This window comes from Aythya marila, assembly GCF_965140915.1.
Source record: "Aythya marila genome assembly, chromosome: W".
Lineage (NCBI taxonomy): Eukaryota > Metazoa > Chordata > Aves > Anseriformes > Anatidae > Aythya > Aythya marila.
In genome coordinates, this window is record NC_139081.1 from 9,326,655 (window position 1) to 9,351,239 (window position 24,585).

The window sequence follows — 24,585 nt, forward strand, 5'->3', positions numbered from 1 at the left end:
CTGGGATAGGCATCTGTCAGCCGGTGGTGAGCAATTGCATTGTGCATCACTTGCTTTGTATGTATATATAGTTATTATTATTTTACCTTCCTTTTCTGTCCTATTAAACTATCTTTATTTCAACCCACGAGTTCTACTTTTTTCCTCCGATTCTCTTCCCCATCCCACCGTGAAGGGGCGGGGTGAATGAACAACTGTGTGATACTTAGCTGTTTGCCACGTTAAACCGCAACAGACAAGAAGGATAACTCCCTGATCCCGAGAGAGGCTAAGCCCATCCCCCTTCACCCTATCCTCAACCGAGCCACTCAATTGAATTATCCAGGGCAGGGGTAGAGGCTAACGAGCAGGCAGTACTAGCAAGGCAACCCCACCTCTCAAGTTACAGGTGGGCGAAAGAGGATAGAAGAGAATATAGCTGCCCTTTGTGCACAACCCCAAAAAGCCCGCGCGCCTCGACAGCCAATAGGAGGCGTGGAGCCACGCGCGCCTTTAAATAGTCGCAAGAAGCCAGCCCCACCCTCCTAGCGCTAGGGGACGACCACAAGGTGGAGTTTTCACAGACGCCATTTTTCCCCCCACAACTGAGATCGGTCTCACTCTTCTTTAGCGCTTTCTGTTGATCTCCGCCATTGTTGCTGCGTTTATTGTGGTTCCTGTCAGGCAGGTAATAATAACCTAGGCATGCCGCAGCGGTACGGGGTGAAGTGCGCCCATCTCCTCGTGATACCCAGGTCTGTGTCACTGTGGTCCACACGGAGGGTGGGGCCAAGTGGAGGCCACCCTCCACCATGACGGACAGTTGTCTTACCTAATGGGGCCGCGGAGAGTCCTCATCGATGGGGGCGGAGGGGGAGAAAGGCGACTGGGTTAGTTGTCTGCGCAGTGCTTTTGGATGTGTGTATGTTAGTGGTGAAGGCTGCTCACCTTTCAAGTACGTGGTGGGCACAGATATGCGTGACTCGTGTATGTAGCTGATGAAGGTGGGGAGGGGGTGTTCGCGCGCTAGGGGGAGGGGCGGCTGAACGGAGTGGGGCTCTGATCGCTCACCTCAACGTTGCTATGTGACGCAACGATGTGGGAGGCCTGAGTCGCCGCCGGGCCTCGGAATTTTTGTCCGTTCCTGTAAGGAGAGCGACAAGACAGTGTTGTTTGGCAGGGCAGTGGATTTGGGTAGGCCTGGGGACTGCAGCGTGAAGGAAGGAGTCGGGAGTAATGGTTCTTTAGGAAACAAGGAGTGGCTTGGACTACCTGTGAACCCACAGGGATCCACCTATCCTGAGGGAAGGGCGAGAAGGGTGATCTCTCGCTGCAGGCAGCCGCCGCGCTTCAGTGGCCTTGGCGTTAGCACAGCGGCCTAGCAGGTGCGGCTCCCGGAGCGCCTGTACGGTGGAGGCCGGCAGCACTAGCGGGTGCGCGCTAAGGCTAGCGGAGCGGCTTTGGTCTTCCTACGTCTACCTTAGGTAGCTCTGCCTGGGGCAAATTGTTGGGGATTATGGTGGACAGATGGGAAGGGGGGGAGGGCGTTCTCGGCTGCGGCCTGTACGGAAGTGACTGCAAGATCGGTTGGGGGGCGCTCTGCAGCGGGGACGGCTTCTTTCGGGTGTGATCACGGCAGTGGTGGAGCTTCTCTCGTGGCCGAACTGCTACGCTCTGTCGGCCCCGCTTGGGTTCGAGCCTCTGGGTGCCTCCTTTGTGTATCTCCCTGGGTAGAGTGGTAGAAGTCTTGTGACCACGTGGTGAGGGTTTATCGGGTTCTGGCTCCGCCTAATACTGGGTAGGCGCCATTACAGCGGCCGCCATTTCTGCTTATCCCCGCCACTGGGGAGGTGGGGTTCGGGTTGCGGGGGTTATGTGACGCTGCCTCTTCCCCCCGCCTGGGAGCAAGCTGGGTTCGTGAGTGCTCCTTGGCGGGCGGGCTGTGTGAAGGCGACCACTGGCCCGAGCAGACTGTAGAGCAGTCTGTAGAGCGCGGTTCCCTCCCGGACTACAGAAGGGAGGGGGGAGGGTCTGGCAAGGTCGTCCCTCCCGGAGGGGGTGGGATAGAGACGCACTGGCATCTTCCAGCTCTTTTCTCGTGTCTGTGGGCGATGGTGACGCCTTTCTCCTTTAGTAACCATTTTATCCTCTCGATATCTTACAAAATAAAATAAAAATAAATTTACATTAGTCAATTTCTCCAGATAGTTAACATTAAGTGTCTGGAAATACTAGCATGTGCTGGGAAGGTGGTCTTAGCCCTGGTTGGTTGTAGAAGAGCGCATGTCTGCTGTTAAACTGCACAAACAGGATAACTGTTACAAGGATGTTCTTAAGTGAAATGTATTAGTTCTTCTTTGTGGATGTGGGAGTTGAGTGTCAACTATTTGTTCAGGCCATGGAAATTTCTAGCTAAAGTCCAGAAGGGGGGAAAAAATAGCATTTTTTGTTTGGCTGCATGAATGCCTTTTTAAAGAGAATATGTTGTCAAATTGTTCTGTGTGGGCTTCTGATGTGTCTCACGAGTATTCTCACGTGGACTTAACAAAAATAAATCACAAATGAAGTACCTGTTTCACAAAATCAAGAGTTTAGCTACTTTGAGATTCTTGGTGCATGCTTGCAGGGTCTTGTGCGTAACTGCAGTATTTAAAAAAAAAAAAAAAAAAAAAAAGTAATACTGGCAATAGCAACTGAATACTTATTGATGATTGAATACTTATTGATACTGAATACTTAATGATCTGAAAATCATTATCAGTAAATGTTATTTCTTAAAACTAGCAAATGCCTGGAAACTGAGCGAGTTCAGAATTGTTCAGTCTGAGTTTACAGACTTCAGTATTGTTTCTTCTCTTAGTGATGTGTTTGACCTTGTTATGTTTTCCTCGCTCATAGAGAAAAGCTTTGCAGCAAAAAATTCAGGCCAAACCCCTGCTTTTGGCTGTAGTGGGAATCAGAGCTGTAAGTGAACTGAGCTATGGTTGGCCTATGCTGTTTTCATAGGCTTTTGAAGCAGTAGGTTGTTGGGTTTTGATCCTGTCCAGAACGCTTGCATTTTGCTCTACGAACATATATGAAACCAGTAAGTTCTAAAAGCGGATATCTTTTTTTTGTTTTGTTTTTCCTTTTAATACAATATATGGTTTGATTTTTTTTTTTACAGAATAGATGCACTATTTTTTTTTTTAATTCTACAACAGGTTTTATTTGATCATCTAAGAGTAAAAGTAATGGAGACTGAACAGCAGGAAGAGACCTTTACCAACACAGAGACAAATGGTAATTTTTTAATGGTCTGTTCACTTATTTATTTTGGAGAAAGAAAAACTTTTTAAATCTGTGTTTCCACTTACTTTGGAATGTTTTAACTGTATCAAATGTGTTTGTATCAGTAGTATTTTTGCATTTAATCTTTTAAGTATTCAATATAGCTATACATAGTTTTTGTATTATGAAAGTATAATTTTTCTTTGGGGTTTCTTTAGGCATGGTATAAGTAACTAAAAGTTATAGCTAAAGAGTTGAAAACACTTAGAGTTGGCGTGATTACTGAATATTTAGCTAAAATATTTAAAATACTGCTTTTCTATTGTTATATCAATATTTCAGTATTGGGCAAACTGTTTCTAACTTTCTTCTGTTAAAATTTTCACACTTGACAATTTTAAAATAAATACTTGGTAGTTGATGCAGTACTGCTTTAAACAAAGTGCTGTAAATTTGTCAATAAGACTGAAATTCTCATTTCAACTGTAGTTCATAGATCCAGAATGGGTCTTCAGTAATCATATGTAGGCTGATGAAGTAAAAACCTGTTTCTTTGAGTGTGTAGATGTTTGAAGTTAGAGTTGGGCTAATAGGAAAAGAATGCTTCATTAAGAATATAGTATATAAGCTTGATGTACGTACCATGGTATTGTGAGTTAGAAAGTTAAATATATATTTGTGGTGTTTCCGGACCTGTCTATAGGAAAACGTCCTGCAGAAGATATGGAAGAAGAACAGGCCTTCAAAAGATCTCGGAATACAGATGAGATGGTTGAATTACGCATCCTGCTTCAAAGCAAAGTATGTTTTTCAGTATTGCTATATATTATAGCATTGCTTAAGACAGTGGTGTCACAGTGCATTTGTGGTGTATGTTTAGTAAGAATGTGTGATTCATTTAATGTAACTTATTAGGAATATTTGTAAGTGTGCACAAATGATAGCAGAAGGTTATTGCAATGGAATTATCTTCAATACATTTTTTTCAAGGATAAGTCTTTTTTAATCTATGGGACTTCTATTTTTCAATACTTTTTTTTATTCAAAAGAGCAATAGAAATTATAAGCCATTTTTTCTTATGCTAAAGGGAATACCATTGTTTTGAGGGGAATGACTGTTCATTAGACTTCAGAAAGCAAGTAGTTTAGAGAATGTTCAGCTAATGATTGTAAATCAACCAAATGAGGCAAGGTGAGGACTTTATCAGGATTTTAGTAATTCACTCAAACAGACTTAGTAAATCTGTATATATCAATAGGAAAAAAGATGGGAGTAATGCTTCAGGGATTGCAGTTGCTTCATTGGCTAGTGTAAATTGTGACACTGAAGTTATTTATGAATCTTCTCTAGTGTTTCCAGTCATCACAGATGTTTGCGTGGTCTGAAGTAACTCAGTGTCTTGTGTTGGTGTGGGGGAATGTCACCTTAACTCTGCATGGCATTTATGATAGTGTTCCATGCAACTTGCAAAATATTTCTGTGCTGTTAGCATTGTGTATGAACTGTTTTTTTAATAAAAAAAGACAGGTTTTGCAACTACCCTTGAATATATGCCAGTTTATTCCTGTTGATGTTGATTTCTAGCAACTGGAGGTTAACAATTGTTTCTATTGGTTTTATGTTCTTCACACCATACTTGTGTGAGCTGTCCGAGTTACGTAAATAACTATGCATTTGGAGTGTGAAAGTGAAATTTGTAAACACTTCTTATTTTTTATTTAAAAAAAAAAAAAAAACTTTGAATAAAATAGGAAAACCACTAACTTGCATAAGATGCATAAAACACCATAAGGTATCTTTTTCAGTCGTACTCTTTAACTATGAGATTATTTCAATTACAAGCTTAAGGATTTAAGCAATTCTGCTTGTGTTAAAACAATATTACTTGCAAAATTTGAATATTTTTCTTTCTGAAGTTCAGTCATCAGAGCTGTTCTCGTGCATGTACACAAACTGTCAGTATGTTTCAATTTAATTTGAATTTATCAAAAGCAAAGCAAGCCCTATCCCATGGGATAATGCAGAAATAGATGCATTGTTGTTAGTCTTTGGTTCAAAAACATACTCTATGCAGTGCTGGCATAACATAATTTCTGAAAACTACTTTTCAGAATGCTGGAGCAGTGATTGGAAAAGGTGGCAAAAATATTAAGGCACTTCGTACAGACGTGAGTATGTATGAGTTTGAATTAATTTAGCACCAATTCTTTCAGAGCACTACACTGAAAACTTGATTATTTGCATTTTTAGAAATTGAGCTCTAGTCATCGATAGGTTAATTATAAACTGTTTGAGTGTTAGAGGAAATAACAAGCTTTTTGGTTTGTATTGTCATTAAAACCCAGCTTGAGTCATGTGGGAAGAGAGGTTTACATTAAACTTTGCTTTCAGTCAGGTTTCCTCTAAGTTATGCATTTCAAGTGAATTAATCTTAATTTCCAGTTAAAGATGTTAAAACCCTTAACTTTACCTTTTCCATATGTGTGAGTAAATTGTAAAACTATGGAGAACCATTGCAGGTGTCTGGCTTAACCCAATGATAGAGGAATGCTTTAACTTCCTTGGGGAGTGGGAAAACTAATGGTCCATCTGTTCTTATTTTAACAGCTTGGATGTGAAGCACAAAAACATGAATGTTAAACTTGCATGATTTAAATATGGGAATAAGATAATAAAGAAACACTTCATGCTGTTTGAAGCATTTTTAAATGGTCATGACTTATTTACCTATTCACATTTTATAGAGGGGTGATTTGTGATTAAATATGTTTAGTGTTAGTGTATTTATAAGACTTGACAATGTTTCTTGAATTCTGTTTATGCTCCTGTGTACTTAGCATAAGCTACAATTCCAACAATTTTTTTTTCAAGCAAGACTGTTCAACACAATATTTGGTAATATATCATTGCAGAATCAGTTTCAACTAAGTTCATGACTTATAGCAATGAGAATTGAGGATTAAATTGAAGTGGTCAGGCATTATACACACACTCACTAACTTTAGCAGCTGGTGTTCTTATTTCTTTGCTTTAAATAATTACATCAAATAAGTCAAGATAGCATTTCAGACCAATCTAAGTTAACTTTCCCCATTTGCCCATGGTTTTAGTAATACAGAGCTCAAGTTTTGTCTACCCTCATGAGCCAGCCTGCTACTGAAACCTTATATGTAAAAAGTAGTCAGGTAAGATAGCTCATTAAGATCCATGCTGTTAAGCTGCAGTCAGTGTAGCAATCCGTTATTGTGTTAGTCTTCAGAACAACTTAAATTTGTTTCATTAATTGAGAATAAGTATAGTTTGTATTAAATTAAAATGTATTGCTTTTCCCCCTTTTCCCTCTCCTTGTTTTTTTGGCCATATATCTCCGTTGCCCATGTACTGGATCGTCTTGCCCCTGCGTTGCCCACCATGACATTGGCCCATCCGCCCCTGAACGCCCATGTGAAAACCCTGGTTGGCTATGCCCAAAAATGTGCTCGTTGCCAAACGGGTACTATACTTGACAACTTCTGATTGAATACCCGTGCCCAATGCCAACGTCCACGAACGCCAATGACCAATGCAGTACAATGCAAGTGTTTCAGTCCCAGACAGCAGTGGCCCCGAGCGGTATGTCCCAACAGTTTATGCCTCACTGCCTGATTAGAAAGAGAGAAATGTATTTTTTTTACTTGCCTTTTATATAATTAAATAGTATCCCCTTAGAGATGGTGTATTGTTTTTAAGTTTTGTCTTATTTTCCCCATCAAGTCTTTTTGTCACTGAACTTTTACATGAGTTGCCCACCCAAGCAATATGCTAATTTTATTTTGATGGAAGGAGCATAGTTTCAGGTGTTGCATAATCACTGCATTATAAATCAAAATGCTTCAAGAGTCTCTTGCTCTGTCTTTGTGGCCCACCTTGCTCCCCCCAATGTTGTCTGTTTATAATTACTTACGATGAAATGCTAACTCCGGTTCACTTTTCTTCAATTCTTGTTTGTTACATTTTTGTTTGTTTTGGTTTTGTCTTTTATTTGTATTTCTTTTCTTGCAGAGCCCCTTAGTAAACTAACTTCTAACTGGTCTCTCAACCTCACTCCAGATATAACATTGACCACTTGCACATCCACACCTTTTTCTACAAGAAGGTGTGCCAATTTTAACAATGTAATAGTGAGGGTAACCTAAATTAGTGGTGGTGGGGAACGTGAGCATTCACTTCTACTTTTATGTTCTGTGGGGATTTCTTGCCTGCTTAATCTGAGCCCTGCCAAAAGTTTTCACTTGCTCATTCTCACTTACTCTGAGACCTACCTACTCTTAAATTTATTATGCATATATATTGGGCATAAACCAAGATGCTTGTGTTGTAAATTTAGTGAACAGGTTTACTTTAAATGGGAAATATAATTGTATGTTCTTCTGTGTAGTCAGTCTTATTAGAGTTTTTTGTAATTATGAATATGAAACTTATATCTACTACTTGTTTTTACACCCTCTCTGTATTTTCTAACACTGGCTTCTGACAGCATCTTGAGTATAAGTGCAGATACAGAAACAATTGGAGAAATCTTGAAGAAGATTATCCCTACTTTAGAAGAGGTATGTCTCTTAGATTTGTTTCTTCTTCATATGTATAAGTTTAGATTTTAAAACAATATGATTCTAGATAATTGTGCTAGTTTTTTATGAAACTAAATTTTAAAAAGCCTTGAGAGGAGACCTGTAGCTCTCAAGCTATGTTGACTTTTGTAAGAGACTGTCCTCTTAAAAATAAAAAAAATAAAAAAATAAATTGATATTTAGAACAGCCTCCTCCCCTTCAAAACACCCGTCTCCTGATTTCCGTCTCCTGATTTCCGTCTCCTGATTTGTTTAGCCCCTAGTTTCAAGTAGTTGTATTGTAATTTCCATCCTGCCTTGGCTTTGTAAGTGTGTTGTGCTGTTTGATATCTTAAAATTTTTATAGAAGTGTAATAAACAAAATGATGTCAAATAAGTTTTCCTCATCCACTTCTCTCATTCCGCTTTGCCTCAACATAGGTGTGATTCTATCATGGCAAATACATCCTCATGTATCTGTCATGGTATTTGTAGGGGGGAAAAAAAATATTTTCCCCTATGACTAATATTTTATTCTTTCCTTGTATGTGTCTTTGTTACAGTATCAACACTACAAAGGTAGCGACTTTGACTGTGAATTAAGACTTCTAATTCACCAAAGTCTGGCAGGAGGAATCATTGGTGTCAAGGGTGCTAAAATCAAAGAACTCAGAGAGGTACTGTTATCTATTCAGATTCTGTTTTTATTCTAAAAACAATGTAGTGTTTTATGCTCATAAACAGAAAGTGTCTTTTGTGCAGTAATTAATTCAAACATATTCAATATGTGATCTCTGTAATCCAAGATCAATCTGGGTAACTTCTGGAAATTTCTTGCAAATCATCAGAAATGAAGTAGCTGTTGGTGATAGAGCATAGGACTTCTTATCAAGCTTTTAGGCATGTTAGCAGAAGAGTAACCTTTATTTATAAAGAATATTTTAAAATAAAAATAGCATTCATCACTCCTTTCTGTAATGAACTGTTGGATAGATTATATTTATTGGTGGTGTTAGACATGCAAAATGGCTTATTGTAGATGCATCTCCACAAAAAAAAAAAATGTTTGAGTACTATTATAAAAGGACAGTATGAGGTGTGGTTTATTTTAAGTTCTACTTCCTTGAAGACTACTGTTTCCTTTGTGAAGGACCATACCTTGTGAAGGAATGGGATTTTGTTCTAAAAAGCTAGTGGTCCCTATGAACCTAGAGAATTGCCTTTTGTCCTTTCCTGGCATTGTGTCAAAGGCAATTCCAGGTCAGTTCAAGAGTAAGCTGCTATCTGTTTGTGTGGATTGAAGGACAGCAAGATAACTAGGCATAATCCTGGCAACAACACTGTCTGGTGTCCAAAGCATGTTTTTTTTATGATGGTGGTTATAACCTGTAAGCTTACGATAGATCACAGAATTGTCTAGGTTGGAAGAGACCTCAAGATTGAGTCCAACCTCTGACCTAACACTAACAAGTCCTCCACTAAACCATATCCCTAAGCTCTACATCTAAACGTCTTTTAAAGACTTCCAGGGATGGTGACTCCACCACTTCCCTGGGCAGCCCGTTCCAATGCCTCACAACCCTCTTGGTAAAGAAGTTCTTCCTAACATCCAATCTAAAACTCCCCTGGCACAACTTTAGCCCATTCCCCCTCGTCCTGTCACCAGGCACATGGGAGAACAGACCAACCCCCACCTTGCTACAGCCTCCTTTAAGGTACCTATAGAGAGCAATAAGGTCGCCCCTGAGCCTCCTCTTCTCCAGGCTGAACAAGCCCAGCTCCCTCAGTTGCTCCTCGTAGGACTTGTTCTCCAGACCCCTCACCAGCTTCGTCGCCCTTCTCTGGACTCTTTTGAGCACCTCCATGTCCTTCTTGTAGTGAGGGGCTTTATCCTTAGGGAGGATATATAGTCCTTTTGCTAATAGTCAATTAAATGACTGTGTGGATGAGCTATAATTGGAGGATTTAAACTGCTTTCCTCTTCACTAGAATTTCATACAAAGTGATGTCATTGTAGGTCTTAAAAAAAAAAAAAAAAAAGTCATAGAAGGGCTTGGGTTGGAAGGGGCCTTAAAGACTATGTAACTCCAACCCCCCTGCCACAGAGAGGGATGCCACTCACTAGATCAGGCTGGCTGAGGGCCCCATCCAGCCTAGTCTTAAACACCTCCAGGAATGGGGCATCCACTACTTCTCTGGGCAACCTGTTTCAGTGCCTCACTACCACTACAGTGAAGAATTTCCTCCTGTCTCTTATCTACCTGAGTAAAGAGTCCTCCATCTTTTTTATAAGATCCCTTTAAGTATTGAAAGACTGCAATGAGAGGTCTCCCTGAAGCTGCCTCTTCCAGGCTGAACCTCTCCAGCTATCAACCCAAAGATTAATATTCTAAGATTACATTTGTTTTAAGAATCATAGAATCATAGAATATCCTGAGTTGGAAGGGACCCTTAAGGATCATCAAGTCCAACTCTTGACACCGCACAGGTCTACCCAAAAGTTCAGACCATGTGACTAAGTGCACAGTCCAATCTCTTCTTAAATTCAGACAGGCTCGGTGCAGTGACCACTTCCCTGGGGAGCCTGTTCCAGTGTGCAACCACCCTCTCTGTGAAGAACCCCCTCCTGATGTCAAGCCTAAATTTCCCCTGCCTCAGCTTAACCCTGTTCCCGCGGCTCCTGTCACTAGTGTTAATGGAGAAAAGGTCTCCTGCCTCTCGACATCCCCTTACGAGGAAGTTGTAGACTGTGATGAGGTCTCCCCTCAGCCTCCTCTTCTCCAGGCTGAACAGGCCCAGTGACCTCAGCCGTTCTTCGTACGTCTTCCCCTCCAGGCCTTTCACCATCTTCGTAGCCCTTGGAACTTGGAAGCAAGCATGCACTTCATTACTGGGAGTTTAATATTCTAGTTTGAGTCTTTCTTTAAAACTGTTTTAGTGTCTTACCCATTTTTTTCAATATTTTCATAAAATTGTTCAAAGCGCTTCCATTTGAAGATTTTTTTTCTTGTCTTCAACAGAATACTCAGACCACCATTAAGCTCTTCCAAGAGTGTTGTCCTCATTCCACTGATAGAGTGGTGCTTATTGGTGGAAAACCTGATAGAGTTGTGGAATGTATCAAGATTATCTTGGATCTTATTTCTGAGGTGATGTCTTCTTTTATTCTTACACTGGTATTCATGAAAGTTAGGATAGAGAATTGTATCTTCCGAATTAATTTTGAATTCAGTAACTTTTCTTCATTAGTAAAAGTGTTGGACTATTTGCACAGTTGGAAATTATTCCTGATTTTTAGACTGGGGTGTATCTTATGGGAAAAAGAAGCAATTTTGATAACAATGGACTATTTGTCATGATTTGCATATTATTAAAAGAAATTTTAAATTGGGGAGGAAGGGAAACAAATGTATGTGCTACCTATCATTAACAGCAATTTCTCTGCCTTTCTCTTCAGCACTGTGCAATCAACAATACATTCAGAATATATAAATGTAACAGTCAGTGCTAACTGGTATGTGTGTTTGTCTTAGTCTCCAATTAAAGGACGGGCCCAGCCTTATGATCCCAATTTCTATGATGAAACATATGACTATGGTGGCTTCACAATGATGTTTGATGATAGAAGGGGGCGTCCAGTAGGCTTTCCAGTGCGTGGAAGAGGAGGCTTTGATCGAATGCCTCCTGGTCGTGGTGGACGACCTATGCCTCCATCAAGAAGAGATTATGATGATATGAGCCCTCGCAGAGGACCTCCACCACCTCCACCAGGTCGTGGTGGCAGAGGTGGCAGCAGAGCTCGTAATCTTCCTCTTCCTCCTCCACCACCTCCTCGTGGCGGGTGAGTTGTATAAATACATTCTTTAAAAAAAAAAAAAAAAAAAAAAAAAAAAATAATTCAGCAAAATGTACTCAACCTGAGTTTAATGTTTCCAGGAATTGTTTCAGACTTCCATGTTGGCAATGATTATGCAGGATTTAGTATATTGCACCAGAATTTCTTTTATTTATTAATTTATTAAGTATTTGGATTGAATTATTTTTGTAATAGAGCAGTCTATCAGGACTGTAGTTGGTATTTCTATAACTTTAGTTTGTCATTTGGAACTTGGCTAAAGCAGTGAAACTGAGTTGTGTGCAAATCATGAAAATGAAAAATTTGAAAACATATAAACTAGTTTTTAACATGAGTTACATGCTTCTGCTTTTCTCATTTTAGAGATCTTATGCCTTATGACAGAAGGGGTAGACCTGGAGACCGTTATGATGGAATGGTAGGAGTTTAAAGTTAATATTGTTTTGTGAAGTGTAAATAGTTAACGCTATCTGAAGAAACTGTTCTTGAATCCATAAATGTAAGTGTGGAGCTGTGAGAAACAATCTGTAGCCAATAACACAGGCTCAGGTGAGGATCTCGGTGAAGTAATATTTTTATTCATGATTGCAATGGTGGGTGTCCTGCAAGCACGAGCGCGCAGCAGAAGTATATTGTAACCCTATATCCCCTATTAACCAATGTTTGATTCCTCCCATTTCCTCATTGGCTGAGTACTATAGTTACGCAACCTGCCTGACACTTGTTACTATGCCCTGTATTATATACAGCTCTATTTGACCAATCTTTAGTTTTATTTAGAACTGGAGGGGCCTGTGATTTCATAGCTTCTTGTTCTGCTGAATCTGCAACTGCTTGTCTCACTTTTCTTAGCTATCTTTTTTTTTTTTTTTTTTTTTGGGGGGGGGGGGGGTACACGGACGGACGGACAGTGGGATCTTCTACTGTCCCCTTATCTGCTTAACATATTCCCCACTGTTATGTCTGTACAATCACTTTTGAATATGCAAGGTTAGTGCAATTTTCCCCTGCAAAAAACGCAACTTGAATTCTTACAGGGCATGCATACTTCTGAAATTTTGTTATTAATTAAATGTTTTGTTTATACAAATGGTTCCTCCAGAATAAGTTTTGGGGAGTAAGGGGTATCTCATGTGATCTGCTGTGTGCATTTTCCTACCTATTGTTAACAGTGGTATAGGAAGTCAGTAGAGCACAGTCCCTGCAGGTTTTATTATGCTAACCTTTTAGATTTTTTTTATTGGGATGTCAGAAATAGGAATTGTAGGCTGTAATTCAGAACAGGAAATGTCAGAAAAATGTTCTTAATGTTTGTATAAACCAGACTTTTTTTTTTTTTTAACAGATTTTAATATGTCTGTTGGGAAATATAAATAATACTTATAAAGGGTTCTAGTTGGTCTGGCAGATAATTGCTTTTTCAAATCATTTTGTCTACTTGCTAATTTCTATATCGGGGGAAAAAATCTAGTGTAATTTCAAATGCTTGGGAGCCAGGAGTACTGCTAAGTTGAATTTTAAATCAAGTTGGATATGTTTGGCACCTTCTTAAGATAAGTTTCTTATTTAGATGAAGAAAAAAATAAAAATGAATGGAAGAGAGCCTATTTCATGTCTCCTCTCCACTCCTGTCTAAAGGTGCTTTTTAAGCATTGCCTCCTTCTGGGAGGAAGAGGCAGTTACTTCCAGTTTGTATTACTGGAAGTATGTATTACAAGAATGTCAAAATTGGGGCACCAGAAGCCTATCAAAAGTATTTCTCAGCACTTAGAATAGTTCAGTTGGAAGGGACTGTCAGATCATCTAGTCCAACTGACTGACCTCTTCAGGGCTAGTGAAAAGTTAAAAGCATGTTATTGAATGCATTGTCCAAATGTTTCTTGAACACTGATAAGAATGGGGCATCAACCACTTCTAGTGTTTGACCACCCTCAAATAAGGTGGGTAAGCATATATAAAGTCATTTAATCCCTCCCCCAGTCACTTGCTAACTTTTTTTCCTAAATTATTTCCTAATTCCTGAAGTATTTTTAAATTGGAGTTAATTGAGAAGTAAATCAGAATGTTTTTCTTTAAAAGTGATCTATATGTTCAGAAATCTAATCTGGTTTTGCTCACTCAAATGATTACTACTTGATTTTTATTTTTCAAAACACTTCAGATATGTATTACATCCATATGTTTGTGTAAGCGTTTCAATAAAGGTACATATGCTTACAAAAAAACATGGAGGTATGTCATGTTTAAGAGATTTGACATTAAGGAACATACGGAAAAATTGGTGAAGAGGTTGACAGTCCTCATTTATCCATATAAATATCAGAAGAAACTAATGGCATTTCACTTTTTTTCTGGGCCAATTCTTTAAAAGTATGAGAAAGTTAAGAATTTGCCATTCATTAAAATTGTCATCTAAATGACAATACATATGCAAAAGTAAATTCTTGTTAATGCTATTTTCTGTCTTATCCAGCCAGTGTTTCATCTGGTTCCTATTTCATTTCTATTGGTTAAAAGTAATAGCTAGCACAAATGAGTCTATAGAGAAGAAAATTGTGTAACATAGCAATACATGTGTGTGCATATATACATGTATGTTGTGTATATATACAATTACACATGTTATGTGTAATTGTTATGTGTATGACATACTGCACCTAATACTTGCACAAATGTTTATATTTTAATCTGCTGTTCATTTAAACTGAATTCTATACACTTTCATAATTTTGCTGATTTCTATTTTTTCAGCTTTTGTTGAATTCTCACATATAAATGCTATATATATCACTAATTGGTGATTACATTTCTTTAGGTTAGGTAGCAGTAGATTGTTAGTTTAGTTAGTGGCTATATGAGATATCTGGAAATGAATTAAAATATTAGAAGCCATGTCCTTCCTACTTGACCTGCTATTGGCATAGTTATATCAATGACAGTTAATTGTTTTAGTCTTAAATGCTTTTTTAATGCATGAGATGAATAGAAGGTTTTGGTATTTGAGAGTAACATCTTTTAGTATATAGTACAGCTATAACACTCAAGTGTTTTTAAAGCAAACAAAAAAATGTTCAAAGTAGTCTTACTCTCCCCTTTGCTCTTTTGTAAGAGCAAAATCTGTTTACACCACAAAAACAGGGAAGAAACAAGTGTGACCAGTTACAGTTCCCTTTTAGCGAAAGAAAAACTGAGTGAGTCTTGTAACTGGTCTGTATCATGTATTTTTGAATCTTTGTAGTAAAGTGGTTAATAAAAATGTTTCTCTATCAGTATGTATGTATTTGCTTGTGAAGTTACTTGTAAGCCTCTGTGACATGGACTTAATTTGGAATAATTTATTCTTTTCCTTCTGTCTGGAAGATGATGCAGTGTCATGTGGATGCCTGTGAGGACATGCAGCCACCAGAGCTGGTGAGTGCATTTGTGCTTTTGACTGATAGTTGATTTTTTGAGAAAACCAATTAAAGTGGTTAAGTGATAACTACAGTTTCTTGTATGAATGTAGTCAGTGGCAGCTTGCTCATATTGAAAATCTCTAAAGCTGTCTTTCTAACAGGTTATTGGCAGTTCTTAACAATTTGTTCTGTACAGTCAGTGTTCCATGATAGAAGTGTGCAGCAGCACAGCTAAAAGAACTTTTCTATTGTGTTGCTGCTTTGTACCCTATTTTAGTGTTTTAAGTTCTAGCTTTCGCTGTAACTCGTGCTTTTCAACACCCTGTAGATGCATGTATTTAGGGATATGTGTTGTGTTAACTTTTTTTTTTTTTTTTTTTTCCAAACAAGGAATAGTTCTTTGTTTATAGTTGTGGATAAACTATTAGGCATTATCAAATGTAATATTTTAAAATGTATGGAGAGATTTGTGTTTATCAAACAACTTCTTGCTCTCAGGGGTTTTAGAAAGGAGAGTTCAAAAAGGGGGACAGTAAGTGTTTATGCTGTCTAGAAGATGGTGCTGTCAAATATTAAACGTTAGTTCCTAGCTTACATAAACACTGCAGATAGCAAATGAATTTGACAGATGAGCAATTCTGTTCTGTAGTCTGAAGAGGAAAGGAGAGGCAGAAAGGATTATTCAATAAAACATCTTAACCCAAAGAAAGGGGTTCCCTGTGTAAAATATCAGCAGAAATGGGGGTGGTGGGGAGAGAAATATGCAGTTCTGATCAGCCTCAGAAACGTGTCCTTCATTCTGTTCTTCATTTTTTTCTATTTTGCATTCCCCTACAAGCTCTATTATGCTTTATTATGATTTGTATTGCTAAGCAACATGATTAGACAACGTGAGTTGCTTAGAAACAGTTCTTCAGATGAACAGTTTTTTTTCTGAATACTTACACTTTTGATGTAGCTCCAAAAAAGGTAGTAAGTAAGGGAAAAAAAACAACAACACCCAAACAAAGTTAAGTTGTAATGCAAGAACTCTTTCTAAACAAATAATTCACACAAGTTTCCTACATTTCTGTAGTTCAGTGATATAAGTTGAATTCTAGAGAAGCATGCATATCTGTACTCTGCTTTTACAGAAAGATATTAAAATAGGTTTATGCATTTAGAAAGCATTTGGTCAAATAAGCATTTGATATCAAGTACCAGTCTACAAATCCTCAAAAATAAAAGCAGTCAGGAGTGCTGCATTGCAATGATTTGGATTTGGTATATAGTAGTTTTAGCAGAACAGAAGTAGTTAGTGTCATGGCTGTCCCTTCTAATAAACAAAAGATTGTAGCATAGTTTTAATGGAAGGACCAATTATAAAGCTATTTTAGAGTTGACTTGTTTTTTTTCTTCAAGATGTAGATGGAATAGGAGGGTTGACAGTTATCAGGTAAACTTGTCACAAATGGATACTTTCTCCTGAGATCCTTAGCTGACAGGATAAGCTTAAGATGTTCTCATGAGATAGTCTTCTCTCTTCACCACACCCCCCCTTTTGTTACTGGTCTGCCCTCTTCCCCAGTTTGTCTTCAGTGATATTTAGATTTAAGATGTAGGTTAGGATTTTTGCATAAAATAGGCTCGAAGTTAACAGTATAAAACTTGAGATGAAAGCATGTTATTGAAGTATGGTTATTTGCTATTTAAGGGTTTGCTTTTTTTTTTTTTTTTAACAGTTTGAGGGTGGCTCTGGATATGGTAAGTTTTTATAGAGAACTTTAACATGCACTTCATTATTTAGTCAGTAAAAGGCTTGATGCATTTGTTTAAATTAGACTACTCTTACGCAGGGGGCCGTGGTTCATATGGAGATCTTGGTGGACCCATCATCACAACACAAGTAACAATTCCTAAAGATGTGAGTGAAGTTGACTTGCTTTCCACTTGTGTCTGTTTTTTTTAAGTCACAGCCTTTTCTCAGACTGTAAGTCAGTCAAGTATTTGGGATCCTTGATGAGTACTACTTAATATAAAGTAACTTCCTAAATCACCAAAAGTCTATTCTTAAGGATGTTTTATTTTATCTTCACTTCAGAGATGCACTGAACTATTTTGTCTTCTGGATAGCCAGTAATAGAGAGTCTACATAACTTGTTTTTGCAAACAGGTATCTGGTTCTTCCAATTTTCTCACCTGTGTTTATATAATAAATCTTGCAGAGGATGTTCTCAGGCTGTTTAAAAAAAAAAAAAAGTAAGCTTCCATTGCAACTCTTAAAACTAAATTGATGGAAGCTTTTCAAATAATAGTACTGTGTTTTTGCAGAGAAATTTAGACCAATAAATGAATGCTTTTTGTCTCCTAGTTGGCAGGATCTATTATTGGAAAGGGAGGCCAGAGAATCAAACAAATACGTCATGAGTCAGGAGCTTCAATCAAAATTGATGAACCACTAGAAGGCTCAGAAGATCGAATAATAACTATTACAGGAACACAGGACCAGATACAAAATGCACAGTATTTGTTGCAAAACAGGCAAGTTGAAGCTTAATGCTGTCCTTATTGTCAATTTCATGACAACTTCCTACTACTCTAAAGCTCTTCTGTGCTATAGTTTTTGGAAGGGCAGGATTTAAATAACTATCGGATTTTTCTAGTGGTAGTTCTGCCTTTCTTTTCTGTTCTTCTAACTAAAATGATTAAAAATTCCTTAACCAAGCACTCCATTAATTTCTCTGGTGGAAATTGCTGCAAAAAAAAAAAAAGCCTACTTGTAATAAATTGTATACAACCTGTAGAAAACACAGAAGGCTTCAGTGGACATTGGTCTAGTTCTGTGTGGAAGACTAGTGATTTTGTTGTTTTTAGATAACTAAATTGACAACAAATCACAGTCTGCCATATGGCACAGACTATACCTCTACAGGACAAGTTAAAATTAATTGGTGCTGTTATGCAGCGTTTCACACCTTACTAGCATTATTTTGTCTTCTCTGATAAATATTAACAGCTTCAGGTTTAATTTGCTTAATTTTGCTTTATTAACATATTGGTTATCATAGCATTTGTTAATGTTCAACTTGAATGTTTGGCTTTAGATTATTAGTATTTAAATGTTTAATCATAGACCTATAATTATCAGTCATTAATCTTATTAAATTGTTTACTTCAAAATGCATTACAAGTTTGTAGTTTAATCTTTAAGAATATCATTGTGAATATCAATGCAAGATGTATGGTCCATCATTCTAATTCGTGCTTTTTTCTTTTTCTTTTATAGTGTGAAGCAGTATGCAGATGTTGAAGGATTCTAATGCAAGATTATTTTTTCTTTTTTATAGTGTGAAGCAGTATTCTGGAAAGTTTTTCTAAGACTATTGAAGAACTGAAGGAGTCCTGCACCTTTTTTAATTTTTTTTTAATACCTGCTTCTGTTTAAAAAGCCAACATTCCTCTGCTTCATAGGTGTTCTGCATTTGAGGTGTAATGAAATCTGCTGTTCACCAAACATGTTTTAGTTCCTTGCAAATATTTGGGGGGAGGGAAAGGGCACATGAGATTAACTTTGAAATTTTGAAACAGCAGCAGACTGGATTTTTTTGTTCATTGCTGGTGGTAAAATGTAATGTTACAGAAAAGAACTGTTGTGAATGCCCTGCTTTATGTAGACTTCTTTGTTGTTTTGGTTGTTTTTGAAGGGGGGAAGAAGACTGGTAGTCAACATGTCCCTGGCATCCTTTTGAGAGCAGTGTGCAGAATGTAATGCTCTTTTGTAAGAAATGTTTTTTAAATAAACTTAGTGAACCTATTCTTGGTGGACATTTTTATGTACATAATGTAACACCTAAAATGGATGTACTCTTCCACTCACCCCCCAGAGAATGCGTAAATAGTAGTTGCTCTTAAGCTTTTTCTTCTGCTTCTTTTATATATAGAGTTGCATGTTTTTGTTTTATTCAGATTAAAGAAACTGAAAACAGTGGTTCATCTTTATTATTTGGGAAAAAGTGCAAAAATATTCCTGCAGGCATTGTGTAAAATCTGCCTTTTGAGTGTTTAGCCCTGTGTACAGTACATATTTTAAAATATGTTGGTGACAATATAAGTTTGTGATGCCACTGAGTTAAGTGGGTTAAATACATCTGGTTCTAGACAGTTTTCTTAATGCAAATAAGTGTTAGAAATGGTGGTTGGTGTACCATTAATGAACGAATCATAGTTGTTTTCAGAACTTTCATCTGTGTGAGGTGTAGAAACTCTTACGAATTGGCAGTATCTAACTTTTTCATTGTTTACAGAACTTGTTTGGTTTCTCTGTTGTATGTTAAATTCCATAGGAAGTACTTGTGAGGAATTTAAAAAAAAAAAAAAACACAAAAAAAAACACCTGGGTATTTAATGTAATATCTTGACATTTTTATTTATAGCTTACAAGTTTTGGTTTCACTTCCTAAATAAAAACAATTTAAAAAATGCAAAAGAACTTGGTAAATACGGAAGGGGGTATGTGGTTCTAGAACTTCTTTTTGAACTATGTGGGGTAACTGCTGTGATAACAAGGAGCTACACTTAACATTTAATGGGAAAGAGCAAGGAGGTAAGAGGTGACCTTAGCAGAGCTCTAATCAATCATTTAAAAAAAAAAAAAAATACACTCCTTTTGTGTAGGGGATTGAGTGTGATAGATCTTCCAGTAAATATGCGTGTAGAATTGACATTTCCATTGAAAAGGATGAACGTAAGTTATATGGAGAAATCAACCTAAGAAAAAGGTGTCAGGTAATGTAAATGACCTGAGGTGCAGGATTTTTTTATGTACTTTAAAATTGTTTACGTGCAGGTTGTTGGTGTGTTTATTTTAAATAGATTGGAGGGAGGGAAGCTGCATGGGTGTCAACATACTGTGTTTTTTCTTTTTAATGATTGGCATCTTTTGAGAAGCTAGCTTAGTCTAATGAAGTTGAGCGCTGCTCTAGCTTCAGTAGGTATTCTTAAGGTTTCATTTGAACCGAACGTGTATGATTTGAGATGAGCTTAAGGGTTTCCTGCTGTAAAAGGACCTGTAAGTTTTGGGTTCTTTTTATAACTGGAGCTTGTTGGTGGGTCTTATTTCTCTGCTTTCCTCCCTGCCTGTTTCCCTTGCTAACCTGATTATGAAAACTAACATGATGGTAAAAAGCTGCCTTTCTCCTGAGGAGTATTGTGCTAGAGTTCTGGGAGGGAGGAGTGTGGGGGAGTACTCATAGTACTTACACTTGTACTTCAAAAATAGTTCAGCAATACAGATTTAGGAAAAAAAAAAAAACTGCAACCATTTATAGAGGCCTTCTTTAAATGCTGACTTCTGCATAGAAACTGCTGGCTTAAAAATGTAGCACTCACAGCATGGGTTCTGCAGCAGCTTTCACTGCTAGGTGTTTCTGTATATTATGTATGAAATAAAGGTATCTGGAAATCATGATTTTTCTTTTTGGTTGCTTGGTGCATGATACGGGTGTCATGTTTAAGGGGAATTAGAGTTCAGCATTTGCCTGTTTCAGAGCCCTGCTAAGGGCTTTTGCTGAGACAGTCTCACAAAGTTGAAAGTATTTAATAAGGTGACGTAACAGATTAGGAATTGCCATTAATGAATAAACTACTGCAATAACACTAATATACGATGATAGCGCTAGCAAAAATCTATCCAGAGTATTCTTCACCAAAGGTTGAGGGTGCAGAACTTACTAAGAAGGTGTCCCTGTCTTGGTGGAGGAGAACAGGCACAGCCTCTTCTAGGTGTTTTCAATCTCCCCTCCCCTGCTCTTTTTTTTTTTTGCTTGCTCTAACTTCACTAGACCTTTTTCTTCTCCTTTAAGTTTACACTAACTCCTTGCACTTGAATATCCTAACCTTACCTGTTGTTCACTCCCTGGGGTGACATTTAGCATAATAAAAAGTTGTGTACTATAGCCATATGTGTTTAGCATGTACTTCATTCAGGGGTGTGAAATAAAATATTAATTTTACACATAATGAAGCAAAAGGGTACACTTGGGCACTTTAGCATTCAAGATTATGTTCTGCCACCAAACCAGGGTTGACAAGGGAAGACCAACTGATGTCATCTACCTGGACTTCTGTAAGGTCTTGGACACAGTCCCACATGACATCCAGATCTCCACATGGAAGAGAAATGGATTTGATAGGTGGAGCACTCAGTGGATAAGAAACTGGCTTGAAGGTCACACCCCAGAGGGATGGTCAATGGTTGGTTCTATGTCCAGGTGGAGGATGGTGATGTGGTGTATCTCAGGGGTCTCTCCTGATGAGACTGGTACTGTTTAATATCTTCATCAATGACATAGGGGGATTGAGTGCAGCTTCAGTGAATTTGCAGGTGCCATGAAGCTGAGTGGTGTGGTTGATCCTCCTCCCAAACACCGGCTATGTGCATTGAGGCCCTGCTTCAAGGACGTGGTCAATCGTTGCTCATTTGTGGGAAGTAGAGAGTAATTTCTTTCCTCTGCACTTCCATATAGCCTTCATTTGTTTTATTTGTTTGTTTTCCTCCCTTTTTTTTAATTTTCCCTTTCCCCCTCCCTTTCCCCCTTTCCCTTTTTATTTCCCTTTAGTTAAATTGTTTAGTTCATAATAATCTGTATTTAATTATTATTTCCCTTTAATTAAATTATCCTTATCTCAACCCATGAGTTGTTCTTTGCTTTACTTCTCCCCCTCCTCATCTAGAGGGGGAGTGAGAGAGCGGTTGTGGGGTTTAGCTGCCCAGCACGGTAGAACCACCACAGTCCTTTTTGGCGCCTAACGTGGGGCTCAAAGGGTTGAGATAACAATAGAATTGATTAAAACGCGTACAACTAACACGCTTGCTTGCTAGTAACCATGTCCATTGTCCTGTTAATAATAGCTTTGTTCATATGTCATGCAATCAGTGTCATATTCTCCTTTCTCCTATATATCCGATCCGACGAACAATCTGTTCGTTTTTTTTAATTCGCTGTGCTGCCAAGCACTGACCTTGAGTTTAATCTGGAATTCAGGCTCTGCGCTGTTATCATTTGGGTCTCATGGAAACTATCTTTTAGAGAATATTCAGAACTACACTGCCTTCTTTTCCTCATCTTGATACCAGTTTATTAATAATATCAGGAATGGTACCTTTTCCTTCTTTCACAGTGGGCTAATTACAACAGTTTGGGAGTATTTTGAAGATCCATGTGTAACCCATGTATTGCTATTTCTAATTCTGAATAACAGGTTTCATCTTCTCTCTAAGATTAGTCGTTTGTTTAGAAAGCTTACTTGGGAATCTGTCTCAAAACAGTCTTGTGGTGAGTGGCAAGGTGTGTGGGATGATGTTGGCAGATACCTGTCACGGGTGTCTCCTCCAATAGTTTTGAACTTCACCCCTGAGCAAGTGCTAAATCCTAAAAACTTGGTAGAATGTTTGAGAGTTGTATGTCCTGACCCTGATAATTCCAGAGAACGACAGCTTGCAGCATTGTGCTGGGTCCTGGCTTACTCCTATCAAACACTGTTTAACATCATCCAGCAACTTGAAGAGAGGGAGGAAGTCTCTGAGTCTGATGACCAGGGAACACATGCTGTGGCTGACCCAGAGGACCAACTGACCATGGTATCAGTCGCCCCCATAGTCAAGTCAAAACAATGGAAACAGAAGTCAGCTTGTTTAGTAAGGGAAGAAGCCTCTCCTAAGAAGGAGGGAGAAGGGGAAAAGGCAGGCACCTCTAAAGCAGAGCCATCACAAAAACAGCAGGAAGAAGAGATGGAAATCGTAAAGGAATCAGAAACCACTCGATCCCTATCCCTGAGTGAGTTGTGAGAAATACAAAAGGATTATGGTCGACGCCCAGGTGAACACATCCTCACCTGGCTGCTTCGATGCTGGGATGCTGGGGCCAATAGCCAACAAATAGAAGGCAATGAAGCCAAGCAGCTGGGATCCCTCTCTAGAGAAAGGGTAATCAACAAAGTAATTGGGAGAGGAGCACAGGCCCTCAGCCTCTGGAGGCAACTCCTGGCAGCTGTGAAAGAAAGAACAGAAGAGGTAACCCGTGCTGAAGAGGCACCACCATACAATGAGTTGCCAGAAGACAGAAAGCTGTATGTGTTGTTTACTGATGGATCCTGCCATGTGGTAGGGAGCCATCGGAAATGGAAAGCTGCCTTGTGGAGTCCCACATGACTAGTTGTGGAGGCCATGGACGGTGAAGACAAGTCAAGTCAGTATGCAGAAGTAAAAGCCATACAACTAGCCCTAGAGATCGCCGAAAGAGAAAAATGGCCAGCATTGTATCTTTACACTGACTCATGGATGGTGGCAAATGCTCTGTGGGGGTGGCTGCAGCAATGGAAATAGAGCAACTGGCAGCGCAGAGGTAAAGCTATCTGGGCTGCTACCCTGTGGCAAGATATTGCTGCCCGGGTAGAAAACCTGGATGTTAAAGTATGTCATGTAGATGCCCACATGCCCAAGAGTTGCGCTACTGAAGAACATCAGAACAATGAAGAGGTGGATTGAGCTTCGAAAATTGAAGTGGCTCAGGTGGACCTAGACTGGGAACGTAAGGGTGAGCTGTTTGTAGCTCGATGGGCCCATGCAACATCAGGACATCTGGGGAGGGATGCCACTTACAGATGGGCTCGTGATCGAGGGGTGGACTTGACCATTGAGGCCATCACACAGGTTACCCATGAGTGTGAGACCTGTGCTGCAATCAAGAAAGCCATGAAGGTAAAAATCTCCCTGGAACAGGGGGAGATGGCTAGGGTTTCAATATGGTGAGGCCTGGCAAATTGACTATATCGGACCACTCCCAAAAACCCGTCAAGGCAAACGGTACATACTCACCATGGTAGAAGCAACTACTGGGTGGCTGGAAACATACCCTGTAAACCATGCCACGGCCCGAAACACTATCTTGGGCCTGGAAAGACAAGTATTGTGGCGTCATGGTACACCAGAGAGAATTGAGTCTGACAATGGGAGTCATTTCCGAAACAATTTGGTCACTTCCTGGGCCAAGAGACATGCTACTGAGTGGGTGTATCACATCCCTTATCACCCACAAGCCTCTGGGAAGGTTGAGAGGTACAATGGACTGTTAAAGACTATGTTACGAGCATTAGGTGCTGGGACATGGAAACAATGGGACACAAATCTACCAGAAGCCACTTGGCTAGTTAACAATAGGGGGTCTGACAGCCGTGCTGGTCCTGCCAAAATAAAACCCCTACACACTGTGAAAGGAGCTAAAGTTCCCGTAGTGCATGTAGGAAGGTGGATGGGGAAGGCAGTGTGGGTTGCTCCTACCTCGGGAAAAGGCAAACCCACTCGTGGGATTGTCTTTGCCCAAGGACCAGGGTATACCTGGTGGGTCATGCAAAAGAATGGGGATATCAAGTGTGTGCCTCAAGGAGATTTGACCTTGAGAGAAAACTAATCTGAAATCTAGCTGACCAGCAATGGCACAGCATTGGGCCTTTCTCTAA

The 24,585-nt window shown here is 39.1% G+C and overlaps 1 protein-coding gene across 9 annotated transcripts; it reads left to right on the top strand.

The window, feature by feature from the left end:
- Positions 1-830: 830 nt before the first annotated feature.
- Positions 831-19,497, top strand: LOC309889433 (heterogeneous nuclear ribonucleoprotein K-like). Of its 9 annotated transcripts, none has more exons than XM_082782275.1 (16): positions 876-934; positions 2,986-3,064; positions 3,183-3,261; positions 3,953-4,050; positions 5,362-5,418; positions 6,819-6,862; positions 7,767-7,839; positions 8,403-8,516; positions 10,860-10,988; positions 11,373-11,680; positions 12,059-12,113; positions 15,056-15,106; positions 16,812-16,833; positions 16,911-16,993; positions 17,441-17,610; positions 18,356-19,497. In XM_082782275.1, the coding sequence occupies exons 2-16, from the start codon at positions 3,056-3,058 to the stop codon at positions 18,387-18,389; spliced, it is 1,326 nt and encodes a 441-aa protein (XP_082638401.1). In that variant the 5' UTR covers positions 876-934; positions 2,986-3,055; the 3' UTR covers positions 18,390-19,497. The 9 variants fall into 9 exon arrangements, with proteins under 9 accessions (XP_082638397.1, XP_082638398.1, XP_082638404.1 ...); XM_082782273.1 differs by having other exon boundaries at positions 906-934; positions 2,878-3,064; XM_082782277.1 differs by lacking the exon at positions 876-934 and adding an exon at positions 1,086-1,125.
- Positions 19,498-24,585: the final 5,088 nt, after the last annotated feature.